At 42.0% G+C, this 17,769-nt stretch overlaps 1 protein-coding gene across 1 annotated transcript; it reads right to left on the bottom strand.

Annotated features, from left to right (window-relative positions):
* Positions 1–560: 560 nt before the first annotated feature.
* Positions 561–15,168, bottom strand: nom1 (nucleolar protein with MIF4G domain 1). Its single transcript, XM_012964243.3, has 11 exons — positions 14,013–15,168; positions 11,203–11,327; positions 9,497–9,692; positions 8,162–8,485; positions 7,517–7,627; positions 6,905–7,069; positions 5,269–5,390; positions 4,857–4,989; positions 3,740–3,871; positions 3,304–3,413; positions 561–1,670 (listed from the first exon to the last, which is right to left on the bottom strand). Exons 1-11 carry the CDS (start codon positions 15,072–15,074, stop codon positions 1,493–1,495), a joined length of 2,658 nt encoding a protein of 885 aa, XP_012819697.1. The 5' UTR covers positions 15,075–15,168; the 3' UTR covers positions 561–1,492.
* Between the last annotated feature and the right edge of the window lie 2,601 nt (positions 15,169–17,769).

Genomic DNA, 17,769 nt, shown 5'->3' with positions numbered 1-17,769 from the left:
CAATCTGACCCTGGCGCACCAGGACCTGCAGCAATACAGTAAAGGCAGAATGCACTAATGCTCAACTGCAGCCTTTTTTTTTTGCACTGTGCACACTTGGGGCTCATTTATCAACACTGGGAAAATTTGCTTGCAAGTAGTAACCAGCAGCAGCCTGGCTTTTTATGAATGCAACATTTTCATGGGTTGTAGCCCAGTGTTAATAAAATGAGCCCAACTGTGTTCTCTCAGTAAACAACTCATATGTTTAAGAATGCTGGGAGCTGTAGTCCAGCAACATCTGGGGAACCCAGCTAAGAAAAAGAGGGCCCCTTGGGGGATCACAATACTGTCAAGGTTTGCAGGAGAAATAGCCGGACCAATCACTTGCTGCCATATTACAATAACTGTAAATAAAGAAAACATCCTACTACCAAGAAAGGAGCTTGTCATATACAAGTCACAGCAATTTCATGGGAATCCCTTGTACTTGGAGGAGGCTGCTATACACGCAGAACGGCACTGTGGCCCTGCTGGTGAAACCTGTATGTTTAATAATAACCCCACAGCAGAAACTCCTCTATACAACAAGATGTTTCTTTATTGACATCTAGTGGTTTGTGCCACAATTACGGCTGTTTACACAATACTGTATAAGGGCAACAAATAACTTAGTAGCCAAAAAAAATACAGTAAACATGACTGAGTTGCAGAATGTATATATTAAAGGGGTGGTTCACCTTTAAATTAACTTTGACTATGTTATAGAATGGCTAATTCATAGCAACTTTTCAACTGGTCTTCCATTTTATTATTTAGCATGGTTGCTAGGGTAATCTGAACCCTAGCAATCAGATATTTGTCAAATTTCCAGACTGGAGAGCTGCTGAACGAAAGCCAAACTCCACAGCTGCAGGAAATAAAAAGTAAATACCAACGGCAAATTGCGTATGATATTCAGCTTGACATTCTGAGACAAAGTAAGCGCTCAGGGGAACAACCCCTTTAAATATATAGAAATGTGTACAAATTGAGCTCTATGTGTTGGTTCCATGGATACTGTGCTCAGTGAGTTATTAGTCCCTGAGTTAAGAGCCTAAATGGGTTAAAGTAATCTGCCCCCTACAGTTCATGCTCTGGATTTTCCAGCTGTTTAGCTGGTATTGGTAAAACTGGGCCTAGGAAGCTGCCATGTCCACTTCTCCCTAAATAAGGAGCAGTAAATCCTGCAGCTGTTACACATGGTACATCTCTGTTCACAAGAGGTGCCGCAGCAGGCAAAATGTTGATCATGTGATGCCCTATGCTGCTGTTAATTGGTTTCCTACAGTAACAAAATCCATCATGGTCCTTTGGCTGTGGCTGTACAGAATGCCATAGGGACCGCTCCTGTGGGTCAGAGGTATCATTACTATGGATTCACCCAAAATAGGAGGGTCGCTGGAAGCAGTTTACATGGCCGGTTGCCGCTGTACATTGACCCACTGGCAGCTGACACAGACTCGTAGACTTCCTACAGCCGTAGCCTGTTTTCCTTGGACTGTAAAGCTTTCACTGCTAAATCCACTCTCTGGATCAGAGCATCCGAGTCCTCTTTGTCTTTCCTCTCCCGGGCGCCTTTTAGAAGGAAATGTGTAAGGAAGAGCTTCAGGCCTTCTCTCAGGATGCTCAGCTTGGGGTTCTCAGAGACCCTGCATTGGGGAACAGAGCAGGTTTAACTCTATACTGTATATATATATATATACAAAGTGAATAAAGGGATAATAACCCTTAGCAACCTTTGCTTTCAAAGAGCAGATCAGTATATTTTCCATGGTTATTTGTTGCTACCAGTTAAAGGAGAAGGAAAGGTAAAAACTAAATAAGCTTTATCAGAAAGATCTGTGTAAATACAGCCATAAACACTCAGAGTCCTCTATCAAAAGAAACACAGAATTTCTTGTCTTCTTTTATGTAAACATGTTCTTCGGTATCAGACTTCCTCTCCGTTTGTGTCTGTGCAGCTCCCTCCTCTCTCCCTCTACCTTTTTTTGCTTCCCCATAAGAATTTTGCTTTTGCTTTTTGCTCCCATAAGAATTTATTCCACCTCCCATCAGAATGTGTGATCTGAGCTACCATTGGCTAGAGCTACAGCAGGAAGCTATGGAGACCGAGCTAAAATGGCAGCTGCAATCTTAAATAAATGGAGGGAGCTTCTAGGGCCCTTTTCTCAGGTATGGTAAAGCTTCTGCAGAATAAATATAGCATTTTAGGTGGCACTAATGTTGCGAATTTATTGGCAGTAAAATGCCAAAATGACTTTTTCTTCTCTGTGAAGATCAGTTAATAACTAAAGAACCAGGAAAAATGTTTAGGCACTGGACCTAAGTACACCCCCTAGACTGCAAAATCCAGGAGCCTACATTTTACAAATAGTGATGTTATTTGCTCTTTTGTGCCTTATTCACCATTAGAGAATTTCATATGAAAAATACCCGGAGATCAGAAGAAAGGGTATTATGGCTCAATGGCAAATACACTGGACAGTTTCAAGTAAGGATTAAATGTCTTTTAGGCAGGACCCTCTCTGCTATGAGTTATTGGCTGATATTGAATTTCAATCTTTAAGTTTAATGTATACACCCATTTATTACCCAGTGAGGCGGAATACATTGACACTTTATAAATGATGTGATATTAAAGGGGTTGTTCACCTTTGAAATAATTTTCAGTATGATGTAGAGAGATATTCTGAGACAATTTGCAATTGGTCTTCATGATTTAATTTGGGACCAAATTACCATAGCAACCCGGCAGTGGTTTAAATAAGAGACTAGAATATAAGTAGGAAAGGGCTTGAATAGAAACAAAAGTAATAAAAAATAACAATAAAATTGTAGCCTCAAAAAGCAGTTGTTTATGGGCTGCTGGGGTCAGTGACCCCCATTTGAAAGCTGGAAAGAGTCAGAAGAAAAAGGCAAATCATTCAAAAACTATAGAAAAACAAATAATGAAGACCAATTGAAAAGTTGCTTAGAATTGACCATTCTACAAACAAACAAACCTAAAGTGAACTTGAAGATGAACCGCCCCTTTTAATCACATAACCCAGTGTTGATCTGAGGACCGGTATGACTGGAGTCACAAAAGGAGGTTTGTCACTTATTGCAGACAACTACACATAGGGTCTGTAACTTGCCCCTGGGTCCTGTATTGTTTTGGTGGAGCACTGAAACTTCTGGACATGTGTGAAACATATCTACTCTGTATGTCATTATGCAGGGCCCCCCAACGCTGCACAGCCCCTCAGTACCAGAATAGCACATTCCTTATAGACAACTTACTTTCCAAAGATCTGAACAAGGTCTTCTGCCTCCAAATCCATCAACAGCTGATTCAGAACTTGACGCAAGAAAGAGACTTTGATTTTATCCAGCTCACTAAACTCAATCACCTGCAAGGAGAAATCCAGCACTGAAATCATATTGGGGCTCTGGCGATGCACCCCCATACACAAACGCTACTGAAGCTTCTGCCAACATCATGGAACCCATTCAGAGGACTTATGCCATCTCTAACAGGTACATTGCTTGTCTCGTATCTAAAAAGTAATGGGCCAAATCTAATCATTCTACCATTTTTATGGCGGTTTGACCACTATTTTATTTGATTCTATTTTGACCACAATTAAAGGGGCCACCTATATGAAGACTTCATACTGGCACCCATAATCCAACTGGCACCATTTAAATCAGAAAACAAGGTTAATGTTACAGTTACCTTAAATATGGAGAGTGGAAGTGACTTGCTTTTAATCAGGTGACTCACGAGACGAACAAGGTTGCTCAATGTGGCCGCCGATAAACTTCCCAAATCCCGAAATTTGTCCCACATGCTGAACTGGAAAGTCATCTGGAAAGCAGGAAAGACATGCAATTGATGTTTACCAATAATGTGTAGTTATTTACTTAGCTTCTATGGAGTTGTAAATGGTTATTCAGCCCTGTCTAACACTATTTTTCCTGGCTGGCTGGACCAGGTTTGATGTCAAAGATATGGGGTTTGGCAAGCAGAGGAGTATAGGTCTCTCTAATTCAAATTCACAACTCCTTGGGTTACTTGATCACCTTCTGAAAGCTCCCACACAACTGTTGGAAGGTAAGAGTGCACTAGGTAGGGGAATCATATGCCTTTCTTTAACCAAGTATACTTGTTAAAACTAAATAGGTGTGGTAAAGGGGCAGTAGAACCCCTTTTTGACATGGTACAATGAATAGGTAGATAAATTAGGATTACCACTGCACAGATAAACAGGAGTCCATAATGCAAGGGGGATTATCAAAACTCAGGTAATCTAATTATCAATCCACAAGGACCAAACATGGAGTAGCCTCAATTTCCCTGTATAGGTGTGATTAAAATAATAGGCTAAAAGTATGTTCAGCACAAGCCCTCAGTCATTGAACTCATGTGGAACAGGGTGTTATACTGTCCCTTTACATATGCAAACTATATATATATATATATATATATATATATATATTTCTTTTATTTGTCCTGTTCTCAGCTCATATGCTCTTTTTTGTTACCCCACAAGGCAGAGAGGCCACACTAACCCATGTCAATATATTATAGGACATTCCCTTCTCTATTCCCCATTAGGAGCTAAGAAGTGTAAGGTAGCAAGCTAATGATGATACATTTTCAGTTAAATAGAAAGGATCAGTGCTCTGCTTTCCTTCTCCCCTGTACTGTCCTTTTCCTTTGTTGTATGTTAGGACATCGCTTCCCCACTGGGGATCCTGTCTTCTTGTTGGAAACTACTAAAGCAAAACCAGATCCCCACTGTGCAACCAAATAGCCAGTCATGTATTAGTGTCACAACAAAAAGCAATACCTGAAAACGCCTGTCGTATTCACAGAACTTGCTAGAGAGGAAGGCATAGAAAGGGTTAAACACCTTCTCCTGAAAGCAGCAGTCAATGAGGACATGGACAATTTCTCGCTCCTGGTGTTCCTTCAGCCCCAGCCTGCACAGGAAAAAAAACATAGACATTTATACCAAGAATAGAAATTGAGGGTGCTGCCTTCAGCTCCCACCATTCCCGATCAACCTGCCCCCCATTTCCTTGCCCAAGTGCCCATCTGGAAAATGAATAGGACAAGAATCATATGCACTAATATAAATGTGTAGTTGGAATCACTATGGCAGCCCCCGTGCAGATAAAAGTACACATCAACCCAGAAACGTGCTTTAAAATAAATAAATGATATTTCCCCTTTAACAACAGCAAAGCATTAGTACTCACTTCAACAATTTCTCGAAGGCGTCTAAATAATCCTCACTGGTCATGAGAACACAGAATATATTTCTCCTGATGTCGGTGTTCATCCTCTGCTTGCGAGCCAAGTCCATGATCTTAGAACTTACCTTTGGGGGGGAGTAAACATATACAATAGCCATTAATAATCTGTCAGTTATATCCTCATACACTGATCTTCATGGTGTCACATGATTTACTTGTGTTTTATAGATATCCCCCCCACCTTAAACATATTAAGGGCATTAGAAGTGAAAAACATCAGTGACATTCTGTAAAGATTTACATTCAACAGGCAGTACTTTAGGTAGCACATTGTTCCCTGCAGAAATTATACAGTATAAGGTACAGGACATTACAGAATAACAGAAAAATGGTGAAATCTAAGGGGGGGGGACTGGCTTTAACCAATCAATGAAAATCAGTAAAAGCAAATCAGAAGCAGCATGAAAATCTAAGTCTTGAAATGTTTATGATTTAGAAAAATGGACAATAATGCAAATAAAGGAGACAGACAGTGATACACCTAAAAGGTATAACACAACCAAATGAATCTTAAAGGGGATGTTCCCCTTTAAATAAACATACAGTAAGTTTAAATGAAGACTAACTAAAAAGTTACAAATAATAGAGTCCTCTTTTCCCTTGTTTAGTTTACTGTTTATATTTTTATTCTGGCTCTCTACTATTCAATTCCCATTAATACGTCCATACTACTGCATGGTTTTCAAGGTAATCATGCCCTAGTAACCACAAAACTGACCGGCACAAAAGGCCCATGAAATACATTTATTTAGTCAAATTAAATGTTTAGAGGTGTGCCCCTTCAGTTATAGACCCCCACATTGCATGGTCTTGTTGTGCCAGTCAGATTGGGGGTTACTTTGAAGCTATCGGGGGGCTGATCCCCCCTGGGACAAGCTACAGTGAAGTAGGAGCCAGGGTGGGCTGTTGTGCATATCTGTATAAGTGTGCCCAAGTAACTTGAAAGATGTTAAGGGAGTAGTTCACCATAACCTCTTAAGGGGTTATGCAATAAAAGGCACTACATTTGCCCAAGAGCAGTAACCCATAGCAACCAATCATCAGGTAGCAAAAAAGCTATTGGTTTATACTTTATTGGTTGCTATGGGTTACTGCTCCTGGGCAAACTTAGGGCCTTTTATTACATATGGGGGTTTGTATTCTTAGCAACTTTTTAGGTGGTCTCCATTTTTTGTCTAGTTTTTGAATTCCTCTCATCTCTCTTTTCAGCAGCCAAAAAATCTATAACTCTTACTTTTTATCACTTAGCTTTCTTTTCTGGCCCTCTAATATTATTTTTCCAGTCTCTTATTTAAACAACTGCCTGGTTGTTAGAGTTAACTTGACCCTAGCAACCAGACAGCTGTTGAAAATCCAAACTTAAAAGCTACTGAATGAAAAGCTAAATGATTTAAAAAACCTATAAAAAGAAAAACAAATATTACTATCTGAATCACAATTTAAGGTGAACTTGCCCCTTGTAAGCATAGTTCAAAGAATAGGGGACCCATAAAGAGGGAAGGCTCAGTGTCAGCTGAAGTCTGCAGAGCAATAGATACAGAGGGTGAAAAAACACATTCAGGTCCATAGGTTAGAATACCTTTCCTACAGAAAGCTGCTGGGATTTGTTGGTAGATGAGTCAATCATCGGCGCTCCACTCCATGAAGATCCAACAATCCACCAGCGCCCCACTTTATCTGCATCCAGGAGATTTTCCAGAGAGACACGGAGCCGAGTGTCACTGCCAGACTTGCTGCCATGTACCTTTGGGAAAGCAATAAGGGCCATTAATTCTTACCCATCAGAATTGTCTTTGGATGGGGTGCAAATAGGGGGCCCTACAGAGCAGCAGCTAGAAGCAGGGTGCTAAAGGTGCTCAACTGCTGCAGCTAAGGGTGCCTCTTATATTAGAACATATCATACATGGTTCAATCTTTTCTTATCACACTCATTTCTTTGATTGACTGAAACTTCAAATCTAATGGCAGCCATGGGATTCCAGGCCTAAACTGGTGCGGCCATGTTTAGATTCTTCACTTCCTGTTACTGCTCTGTGAATAGGAGAGTGCGTATTGGTTCCTTATGGTCCTACTTAGTGCCTGTATTTATCTCACCCATGACAAACACAACAAGCATCCCTAGATTTTGGGATCCACACTAGGGATCTAGAACCACTGATATAATTGTACCATGCCCTTGGACTTGACTTACCAAAGAACGCTGCAATTTTCTTAATTTTTCCACGGGTTCTGGGTCATAACCGGGAATTTTGCGCATATCGTTATTCTTCAGCGCCAACATCGTCTCAAGCATAAACCTAACCTTAAAAAATAAATAAATAAAACAAAATACATGACAAGATGTCTACTATAAATATTACCTTCATGTAGAGAGTAATATTCTAAGACAATCTGCAATTGGTCTTCATTGTTATTATTTGTGTTTTTTTTTAATTATTTCACTTTTTGTTCAGCAACTCTCCAGTTTGGAATTTCAGCAGTTATCTTGTTGCTAGGGTCCAAATTACCTTAGCAACCTAGGAGAGGTTTAAATAAGATACTGGTATATAAATAGGAGAGGACTAGAATAAAAAATTAAGTAATAGTTTCAATAACAATAAAACTGCAGCCTCACAGAGCAACAGTTGTTTGGCTGCCGGGGTCAGTGACCCCCATTTGAAAGCTGGAAAGTCAGAAGAAGAAGGCAAATAATTAAAAAAACTATAAAAAAATAATATTAGATTTAGATAATTAAATAAATTAGAAAAGTTGCTTAGAACTGGTCATTCTATAACATACTAAGAGTTAACTTAAAGTTGAACCACCCCTTTAAAGTACAAGCCAGCCCAACGCTTACTCTGGTTTGGTCTTGGAATTTCTTGCCTGCTTCATTGGCTTTGGTTTGTGCCTCGCTAATTAACTCCTTCAGGGCCAGAGCATCATCCTTCCTTAGGGAGAAGCCCACGTTTTTCAGCATTAGCAAGACCAGCTCGATGTCTCGCTCTGTGAATGTGGAGAGCAGCTTCTTCAGGATGTCGAACAGCAGGCAGCACTCCATCACATGGAAGTTGTACAGGTGCCCGATGAAGGTGAGGAGGTTGTCGCATTCTTTGCTTTCTGTGCTTTTTTGGTAAAGGTCGTGGAACATCTTCACTGTGGATTCCAGAATGTGTGCTCCGACCTGCAATGGTGATAACGAACATATTAAGCATTAATTAAACAACTAGCATTTAAACAGGATATTTAAGTAAAAGAAGCCCTTATTTAAGCTAAGGTGTGGGCCAAATCACACTCAGATCCAATCAGATCAGATCCAATAATTCTGCTCTTGGGCAAAGAGTCGTTCAAGACTTGCTGAGTCTGCAGTCGACATCGCCTCTTTATGGACACCTTAAAGACATGACAGCCAATAATGGAGGACCACAATATTTTATTTTATAATATTTGAAAAGTACTTGGAAGTATGATCCATATGTAAATGGGGTTGTTTACCTTAGCTAATTTGTAGTTTGTTATACAATGCCCAATCATAAGCAACTTTTTAATTGGTCTTCATTATTTATTTTTATAGTTTTTTTAAATTATTTGCCTGCTTCTTCTGACTCTTTCCAGCTTTCAAATGGGGGTCACTGACCTCAGCAGCCAAAAAACTATTGCTCTGTGAGGCTACAATTTTACTGTTATTGTTACTTTTTATTACTTTTCTTTCTATTCACTCCCTTTCCTATTCATATATCTCATTCAAACTGCTGCCTGGTTGCTAGGGTAAATAAGACCCTATCAACCAGTTAGCAGCTGAAATACAAAATTGGAGAGCTGATAAAATATTGTGCTGGTGTGAAATCATGTTGTACTGGGCTGCTTCACATGGGGAAGAATACAGCAAGTCCTTCTTGGATTGAGCATTGTAATGGTTAAGCTGCATTCAGGAAAGTAGGTTAGGAAAAAAATAGGAGCAGACAGCTAGAGAAGAGCTTCTATGGGAACCAACAATACCATCTCTTCATTGGCTGCTAGACTGGAGTGGCAGGTATCTAAAGATTTCAAAGAGGCTGTTCACATTTTTTGTGGGGGGTTTACATGTCCTTTAAAGGGTAACATCTCACTGTGTACACAGAACATTCCGGAACAGAGAGTGAGAGCAGCCACAGTGCTTTGCTCAGAAGAAGCTAGGAAGGCCTGTTCTCCTTACCTCAATGCCTACAGTGTGGTGCAGGACGCAGACAAGAAGCACATGCTCCATCATGAGGCGGTCAGGCATCCTGGCGGGAGTGATGCAGGCATCTAACAGGACCTGTGTGAGCGTCTCGTTCATGTCCTTCCTGCTGTTGCTCATGTACAGCTCCTCCAGCTGCCCACTTATAGAAGCCATGTTCGGCTCACTCAGCCTAAAGCATAAAGGAGACACCATTAATCCTGGCCTCTTTACTATTAATCCTACACCCACCCCTTCTTCAGGCAGAATACGCAAGCTCCATACTGCATGTGTGTCCCCACTAAGAACCCTGACCTGTAGGTGCGCCCCCTGCTGCTGCCTCAGGCACAGAATCTGTATTGGGTGATCAAGCAATTAGAAGCAATAATATCTTATCTATAGGGCTGCTGTACATGAAAATATGTACAGTAGTTTTCTGCAGTGCAATAAATGCACAATTAAAGTGTTATTAGTCTTTAGATGCCTTTAAAAGTAGAGTAAATGTGAACTAGATTTAAAAAAAAAAAAAAAAAAACATACTTAAAGGGGAACTTCAGCCAAATACAACTTCTGAAAAGTAAACATAATTTCAAGCAACTTTGCAATATACATCAATTAAATAGTATGCAGCCTTTTCATGATTATAAATGTAATAATATGGTTTGGAACAGTTCCCTAAGCCCCTGTCCTCAGTCTGCCTTCAGCCTGCATCCTTTCAATCCCACAATTCCCTGCACAAGTCAATAAGGAAAGGAACATCATAGTACAGTACACTATGGGTTATGTAGTTCCTGCATGCTGTCAGTATCAGTGTTGAAGTTGTTTCAATTTAAACCATCAATGTTTTAGTCCCTCCTCCCCTGCCAGGATTTCAAATGATGCAGAAAGAGAAGAACTGTCTTGCAGCTGGATTTCAGCATATAAAAATGGTATTTATTCATACTTTTGAAGGAATAGATTACAGTGATTTCAGTTTGGGGTTTCTGTACTGTGTGGGGTTCAGAAGTCAGAGTTACCCTTCAACTAAATTATTAAGAAATTCCTGAGGATCCATAATAGAAATAAGACACATTCCCCATAGGGAAAGGGTGCATAAATAGGGTTTACTACACTGGCACAGGGGTATCCAGCGAGCATGTAAGTGGACAGGAGGTGATTATTTCGGGCAGTGCCATCAGCCTTCACCATATCCCATAGTGCTAGTACATATTAACTCCCATTTCACAAGTTACTTGAGGGGAAAAAGCATATATTTATCTCTTCCGTGCCCAAAATGCCACCTGCGGCCCTTGCTGCCAGTTGCTAATGTATCATTCTGCTGAAGACAAATGAGCTCATTTGCAGAGCCCACGGGAATCTGCTGCTAACGTACAGACATCAATACTTGTGAGTGACAAGAACAAAGTGCGCCGCGAAGGAGAAAGAGAAAATATAAACCTGCGGGTATAAAGGGGAAACTTCATATATCAGGCAATGGCACGGGGAGCCCCGCACCAAACACACGTGTAAATTAATTAGCACTCGCGCTTGAGTGATTTAGCTTCATGCAGTTTCCTTCTGTCAATTAAAAATATGAACTATAAAGAGCTTGATGCACTCCAGGCCTGGAGCCAAGAGAGCGCACACAACTCAGGAGAGAGGGCAAGCTCATTCCCCACAGGGCAATCAATTGCCCAATATTTAGGCGCCCAGCCACACGCTACCTGTTCATTAACCCTTTCACGCTCTTCTTTAGCCGCTGCAGCTCTTCCCTCCTCTTTGCGTCAGCAGCTGCGGAAGCCTGCCTGAGATGTGGAGGGATATACTTGGAGCCCTGCTCTCCCGGATGCTGTCAAAGAGAAACGTGTGTAATTAATATCGCAGACGAGGACCTTTTAAATAACTTTCCACTTCCATCTCCGAGACAACTCAGGGGAAGTGATAACAGGCACAAAGCTTTCTCCGGGGTAATTAATTTATAGCCAATCAAATGTGCGTCAGACCTTTAAATGCTACCTGCTGAATGGGTGCTATGGGTTACTAGGACCGGAGTTTTAGGGTGCCCAACAATGATTTTGCTGTGGGGCCCAGAGAGGCCTCCCTTCTATTCTCCTGAACAACACAATTGCACCCCACCAATAATGCCCCCTTTGCCTAACCTGGCATTAAAGGAAAACTATACCCCCAGAATGAATACTTAATCAACAGATAGTTTATGTTATGTTAAAGGAACAGTAACACCAAAAAATAAAAAAGATTTAAAGTAATAAAAATATAATGCACTGTTGCCCTGCACTGGTAAAACTGGTGTGTTTGCTACAGTAACACTACTATAATTTATATAATAAGCTGCTGTGTAGCCATGGGGGCAGCCATTCAAGCTGGAAAAAAGGAGAAAAGGCACAGGTTACATAGCAGATAACAGATAAGTTCTGTAGAATACAATAGTGTTTTATCTGTTATCTGCTATGTGCCTGTGCCTTTTCTCCTTTGAATGGCTGCCCCCATGGCTACATAGCAGCTTATTTATATAAATTATAGTAGACTTTCTGAAGTAAACACACAACTTTTACCAGTGTGGGGCAGCAGCACATTATATTTTAGTTACTTTTATACACTTTCATTTTTTACTGTTCCTTTAAGTGACCCATTAAAGAATCTTACCAAACTGGAATATATATATCAGTAAATATTGCCCTTTTACATCCTTTCCCTTGAGCCGCCATTTAGTGATGGGCTGTGTGCTGCCTCAGAGATCAGCTGACAGGAAGTGATGCAGCTCTAACTGTAACTGTAACAGGAAGTAGTGTGGGAGCGCAAGGCAGAACTCTGCCCATTCATTGGCTGATGGGGCCTAGCATGTATGTGTGGCTTGGCTTGTTTGTGTGTACTGTGAATCCTATGATCCCAGGGGGCGGCCCTGAATTCTTAAAATGGCAGTTTTCTATTTAGAATTACCCAATGGCACATACTACTAAAAAAGTATATTTATATAAATATGGTTTATTTAGTTGAAGCATACATATATACATTTACATATGAGCTGTTTATACAATATGTTTTATAGAAACCTACATTGTTTGGGGGTATAGTTTTCCTTAAATAAGCAGAGCAGTGCACTAGGGATGGCAGGCACTGTTATAAACTCAATCTTCAGACCAGACCTCAATCCAGACCAGACAATCGCTTGGAAAAAAATTAAGCAGCACAAGGTGGCGCCCACCAAACCTGCGGTGCTTTATTTTTTTAAGCACAGGTTATGCTAATGGAGTACTCCTGGTAGGGGAGAAGTGGTGACGTTTGATAGGGTGGCCTCCGCAGGGGTACTGATATTAATGAACATATACAATATATAGTATATACACACACAACATAAAGTTCATGGCAAGGCTAATTAGTAATTAATTAAAATGCACATTAAAAGGCAGCTCAGAAACCAGCACAGTACTATATCAGAATACAATAAGGAGAGCTGTAGCATCAACTTTTAAAACAGAACCACCTCATTTTCTGCTTGATTTCCTTACCTTAGCTTTTCACCAGCAGCCCAGAGCACACTGAGCATGTGCAGTGTCACTGACACTTAAAAGATGGCCTAACAAGATCGAAAATAGCAACCTAAATCATTACTGTTATAGGGCTGTTGAGTCACTCATTCATTTTTAAGCTTTAGAAATGAATTGTGGAAATGTGTGGGACACTAGCCTATCAAATGTCGTTAAAGAGAAATCTGGCGATTCCCATGGTCTCTGTAAATGAGCTCATTTGTATTCAGCAGAATGATACATTAGCAACTGGCAGCAAGGGCCGCTGCTGGCATTTTGTTCACAGAAGAGGTAAATGGATGCTTTTTCCCCCCCAAGGAAAGTGTGAGATGTTGTGTTTTCTATGAGTAGAAAAACATATATGGCATAATGGTTCAATATTATAATATCAATTGTAATTGAAAGTATTGAATTATTTGCCTACCTCTTCTGCCAGTTTATAGTTTCCAAATTAAAATGCTTTCTGGTTCTTGGCGGATACTGACTCCCAAGCTCCCAAAAAACTTCTGCACTGTAAGGCTACAATTTAGTTATTGTAACTTTTTTTTATTACTTATTTTTCTATTCAGTTCTCTCCAATTTATATTCCAATCTGGCACTCAAACCGCATCCTGGTTGCTAAGATAGATTGCATACATGTTCAGTATATTACTGCAAATGTTATACTAAAAGTTAATTTAAAGCAAGATTGCACCTTTATTGAATGACTCCCTAAATTACAAAATCTGAAAACCTGATGGCTTGAAGTACTGTAAAGGGTTAGTTAAGCTATACAATTAAATGTTGGTTCTATTCAAAGACTGCAGGAAACTATGGCTGTACTACCAAATTATCACTGGGGGTCTGCTCCCTCCTGTGCCGGCTTGTTGTTCCCTTTCACCCTGTGTCTCAAGTACTTAAATAATAATAAAGCAATTGAATAAAACAAACACTGCTTGTGTACATCACATAGCTTATGCAAAACCCAAACCTGAAACATGTATGCATACCGTGGGGTTGTCTTCTCCAGAATCAAGGGGCACCCGGCCCTCTTCAGACCCCAACTCTTTTTCAGATGCTTCATTCTCTTCAGATGCCCTTCCTGAATCTTGGTCTCCCTCTTCATCTTCTGTTTCCAGCTCTTCATCCTCCTCATCAGATTCCTGGTCCCCATCCTCCTCAGCAGAACCCAGGTCCCCATCCTCCTCAGCAGAACCCAGGTCCTCATCCTCCTCAACCAATTCCTGGTCCTCTCTCTCATCCCCTGAGTCTTGATCCATGGGCTGATCCCCTTCATCATCACTGGACTCCCCTTCACTAAACTTCTCTGAAAGTTTGTGCAGCTTCTCTGCGGCACTACCCAATTCATCCTCATCCTCGTACAGGCCAGAGCCTGATGCCCCTGGCTCTAACAGCCCCAGAATATAATCCAGCCCATCCTGAGTGAATGACTGTGGGAGAGAACTCTTGTTCTTTCTCTTATTCATCCTCAAACTCCTCTCCAGCCGCTTGATCTCTTTCTCCTCCTTCTCATTGGCTTCCAGCAGCGCTTTCCTCCTCTTCTCCTCCATGATGGCTGCTTTGCTCTTCTTGATCGGCCCAGCCTTGGGTTTCCCTGCAGTTTTTCCTGTTCCAAGTGTAGGTTTTCCAGCAGACTCACCCATTCCAGTCTTATGTTTCCTGGAAGTTTCTCCCATTCCAGCTTTGGGCTTTTTATCAGATTCCCCCAGTGCAGCCTGAGGTTTATTCCCCCCTTTAGCGGTACAGACTTTCCCTCCATGCTTCTCCCCCTGTGCCCCCTCTTTCCTATCAGGGGCCTGGGCTGTGGGAGGCTGCCCCCCTTGGGGCCCTAGGTGCCGCCGTTCATAGTATTCCTTCCTGCGGTATTTCTTCTCCCGACGCTTTTCCTTCCTTAGCTCTTTGCGAGTTTTTAATTTCCCCCCAGGGTTTCCCGGAAAGTTGCTCTCCTCTGCGACTCCCCCGCCTTCAGTCCTCTCTACGAACTCCTGTACAGAGAGCTGTAGCTTCTTCATCCGGCCGGAGCCATCCCGGCCAGCCGCTTTACGCTTCATCCTAACGCTCAGCCACAAGCCTTCATTCGTGGCCCCTGCCCCACGCCTGCTCTGGGCGCCGCCATATTGTGGGGAACGAAACGCACCGTGAGTGCAGAGAGTAAGGGATCACAGAGAGGAGCGGGGTGCGCACAGCGCCACCTACCGAGCGCTACTAAGTAATGCAGCTATACCGCCTAATGCATAACTGCAGGACTGGGTGTAAGCGCAGTGATATCTGCCCTTGGCCGCCAGTTACACAGGGGCCTATGGGGAATACTAAAGCTGTGGTGACAAGCAATGGTGAAATCCAACTCCCATAAGCGATAGGGAAGGAATCCAAGCCATACACATTTAAAAAAAAAAAAAAAAAAAGAGCGGTGGTACTTTTAAAGATACTAATATCACCCTGTTGGAACCAATTTCTTGTAGGAAACTTGAACCCCAGAAAAGAGGGATAACCCTAGAAAACTGGGAGGTATGGAGGCCCCACATATTATTACAATAGGATGCTGAGTAGTAATGTGCTTGCACCCCAAGACTTATCCAGCAGGTTTAGGGGCAGCGTTCCTGTACCATGGCAGGCCACAGGCCTCATTGCTGATGGAACATTCACTTTACAGTTTAAACAGGGTGGGTGGTGTGAATGGGGGGGAGGGACCCTCACTGTTCTTGTCCACAGGTGGTAGTGATGTGCGGGCCAGCCCAATACCCGTGGGTCGGGCGAGTTAGGGCCGACCTCGGCACACCATTTGCGGGTCACGGGCGGATTCTGCCAGCAACCTTACGGTGGCCATACATGTAGCAATACCGATCTTTTGTGCGACCATTGCACGGAAGATCGTTCCCACCCTCCATTGATGTTCAGGGCTGAATCATCAGATATGGAGGTAGAAACAATAGAAAGTCCATCTCCACCTGCCGATTCAGCCCTGAGCGTAGATTTTGGTGCTTCAGTGGAGCCCAATCAAAATATTCTAGCCCGTCGACAAGACGACCAATATCCGCAGCCTTTTGTGATATCGGTCGCCTCTTCGAGCCGCCATACACGCACCGAATATTGTACAAAACGAGGTTCCATGCGATAATATCGGTGTGTTTATGGCCGGCTTTACACTGCAGGCTTATGTAAGGTCGCTGGTAAACAGCGAAAGTTCTTCTCTTTATGCATCATTTAAAATCCTGGCAGGGGAGGAGGGACTAAAACATTGATGTTACAAATTGTAACAACTTCTCCACAGCTTACAGCCAGCATGCAGGAACTATATAACCCACAATGCATTGCACTGTGATGTTCCTTTCCTTATTGACATCATGTGTGCAGGGAATTGTGGGATTGGGAGGATGCAGGCTGAAGGCAGGCTGAGGACAGGCGACTACTGTTAAGGTCCCCATACACGGGCCAATTGTAGCTGCCGATATCGGTCCCTTGGACCGATTTGGCAGCTTATCGGCCAGTGCAGGGGCAGAAACGAGGGGCCTGGCCAAACCGATATCTGGCCTGAAATTGGCCAGATATCGATCAGCCAGGTTAGAAAATTCAGTCGGATCAGGGACCGCATCAACGGGGGACCGAACCGACTACCCCATTGCCGCCGTTTGATTTCGATCATTTGGCCCCAGGGCCAAACGATCGAATTCGCCTACAGGTTCCTCAATATCGTCCACCCATAGGTGGGGATATCGGGTGAAGATCCGCTCGCTTGGCGATCGATCTGCCCGTGTATGGGCAGCTTAACATTTTATTTGAGTCACAAAGTAGCCAGCCAGATCAGCAGGGGAACAGGGGGTGGGGCTTAGGGAACTGTTCCAAACCATATTACAGTAAGAAAAGGCTGCATATTTGTTAGTTGATGTATATTGCAAAGTCGCTTGAAATTATGTTTACTTTTAAAAAAGCTTAAGTTGTGTTTGGGTGTCCTTTCCCTTTAGTAATATGTAAGTACCTGTCAGTATGTAAACTGAGCTTAATGGTGTCACATGATTTACTTATTTTTTATATACCCCCCCACTTTAAGTTTTTGTATCTTTTTTTCATTCATGTTGTGGAAGGAACCCATGAGCGAAAGGGTTAATTGATATCAAGACATGCAAAAGTCCTTGAAATGTATTTTTGCGAATGGGCGGCAGTCGCAGACACAGAGCAAATAATGGAATGCGCAGAAAGGTTGGATTTTTACTGTTTAATTCACCCCAAAGGAAAGAGATTTCAAGAAAATATACAACAGCACTATTAATAAGCAAAGGGATGAAATTGAAAAAGATCCCATAAATAAGGGGTGAGAATGGGACCTGCCAGATTGGTACCACGGGAGAGTGACAGGCAAAGGCACCAAAAATACATTGGCGACTTATTTTCAGAAACCTTGATTAACGCGGAGTCTTTGAGCCGATTCCGCATGGAGAGCCAATCCATTCATTACCGTTAATGAGACAGAATAAGAATGTATAGATTAAAATGCGCTGCCCATCAGCCTTTATTAGGCACCCGCTATAATTATTGACAGGGATCAAGGATATTAAGCTCCGAAAAGGCCTGCCGTTTCTATTAACGTTCTTGAGAGGAATAAAATTCATTTAAATTTAATTAGGAAGGAACATCCATGATTTAGGAATAAATCTCGCCCTATGAGGGTTGAGAATGAATTTGATTTATGCCCCTTTTGTCTGTTCCTAACTTTTCTGCTAGAAAGTCCTTCAGAACACGGGCAAGTGG

Source organism: Xenopus tropicalis, chromosome 6 (genome assembly GCF_000004195.4).
Source record: "Xenopus tropicalis strain Nigerian chromosome 6, UCB_Xtro_10.0, whole genome shotgun sequence".
Taxonomy (NCBI): Eukaryota; Metazoa; Chordata; class Amphibia; order Anura; family Pipidae; genus Xenopus; species Xenopus tropicalis.
The sequence above is the reverse complement of the archived record's forward strand: the minus strand, read 5'-3'. Positions and strand labels throughout refer to the sequence as shown.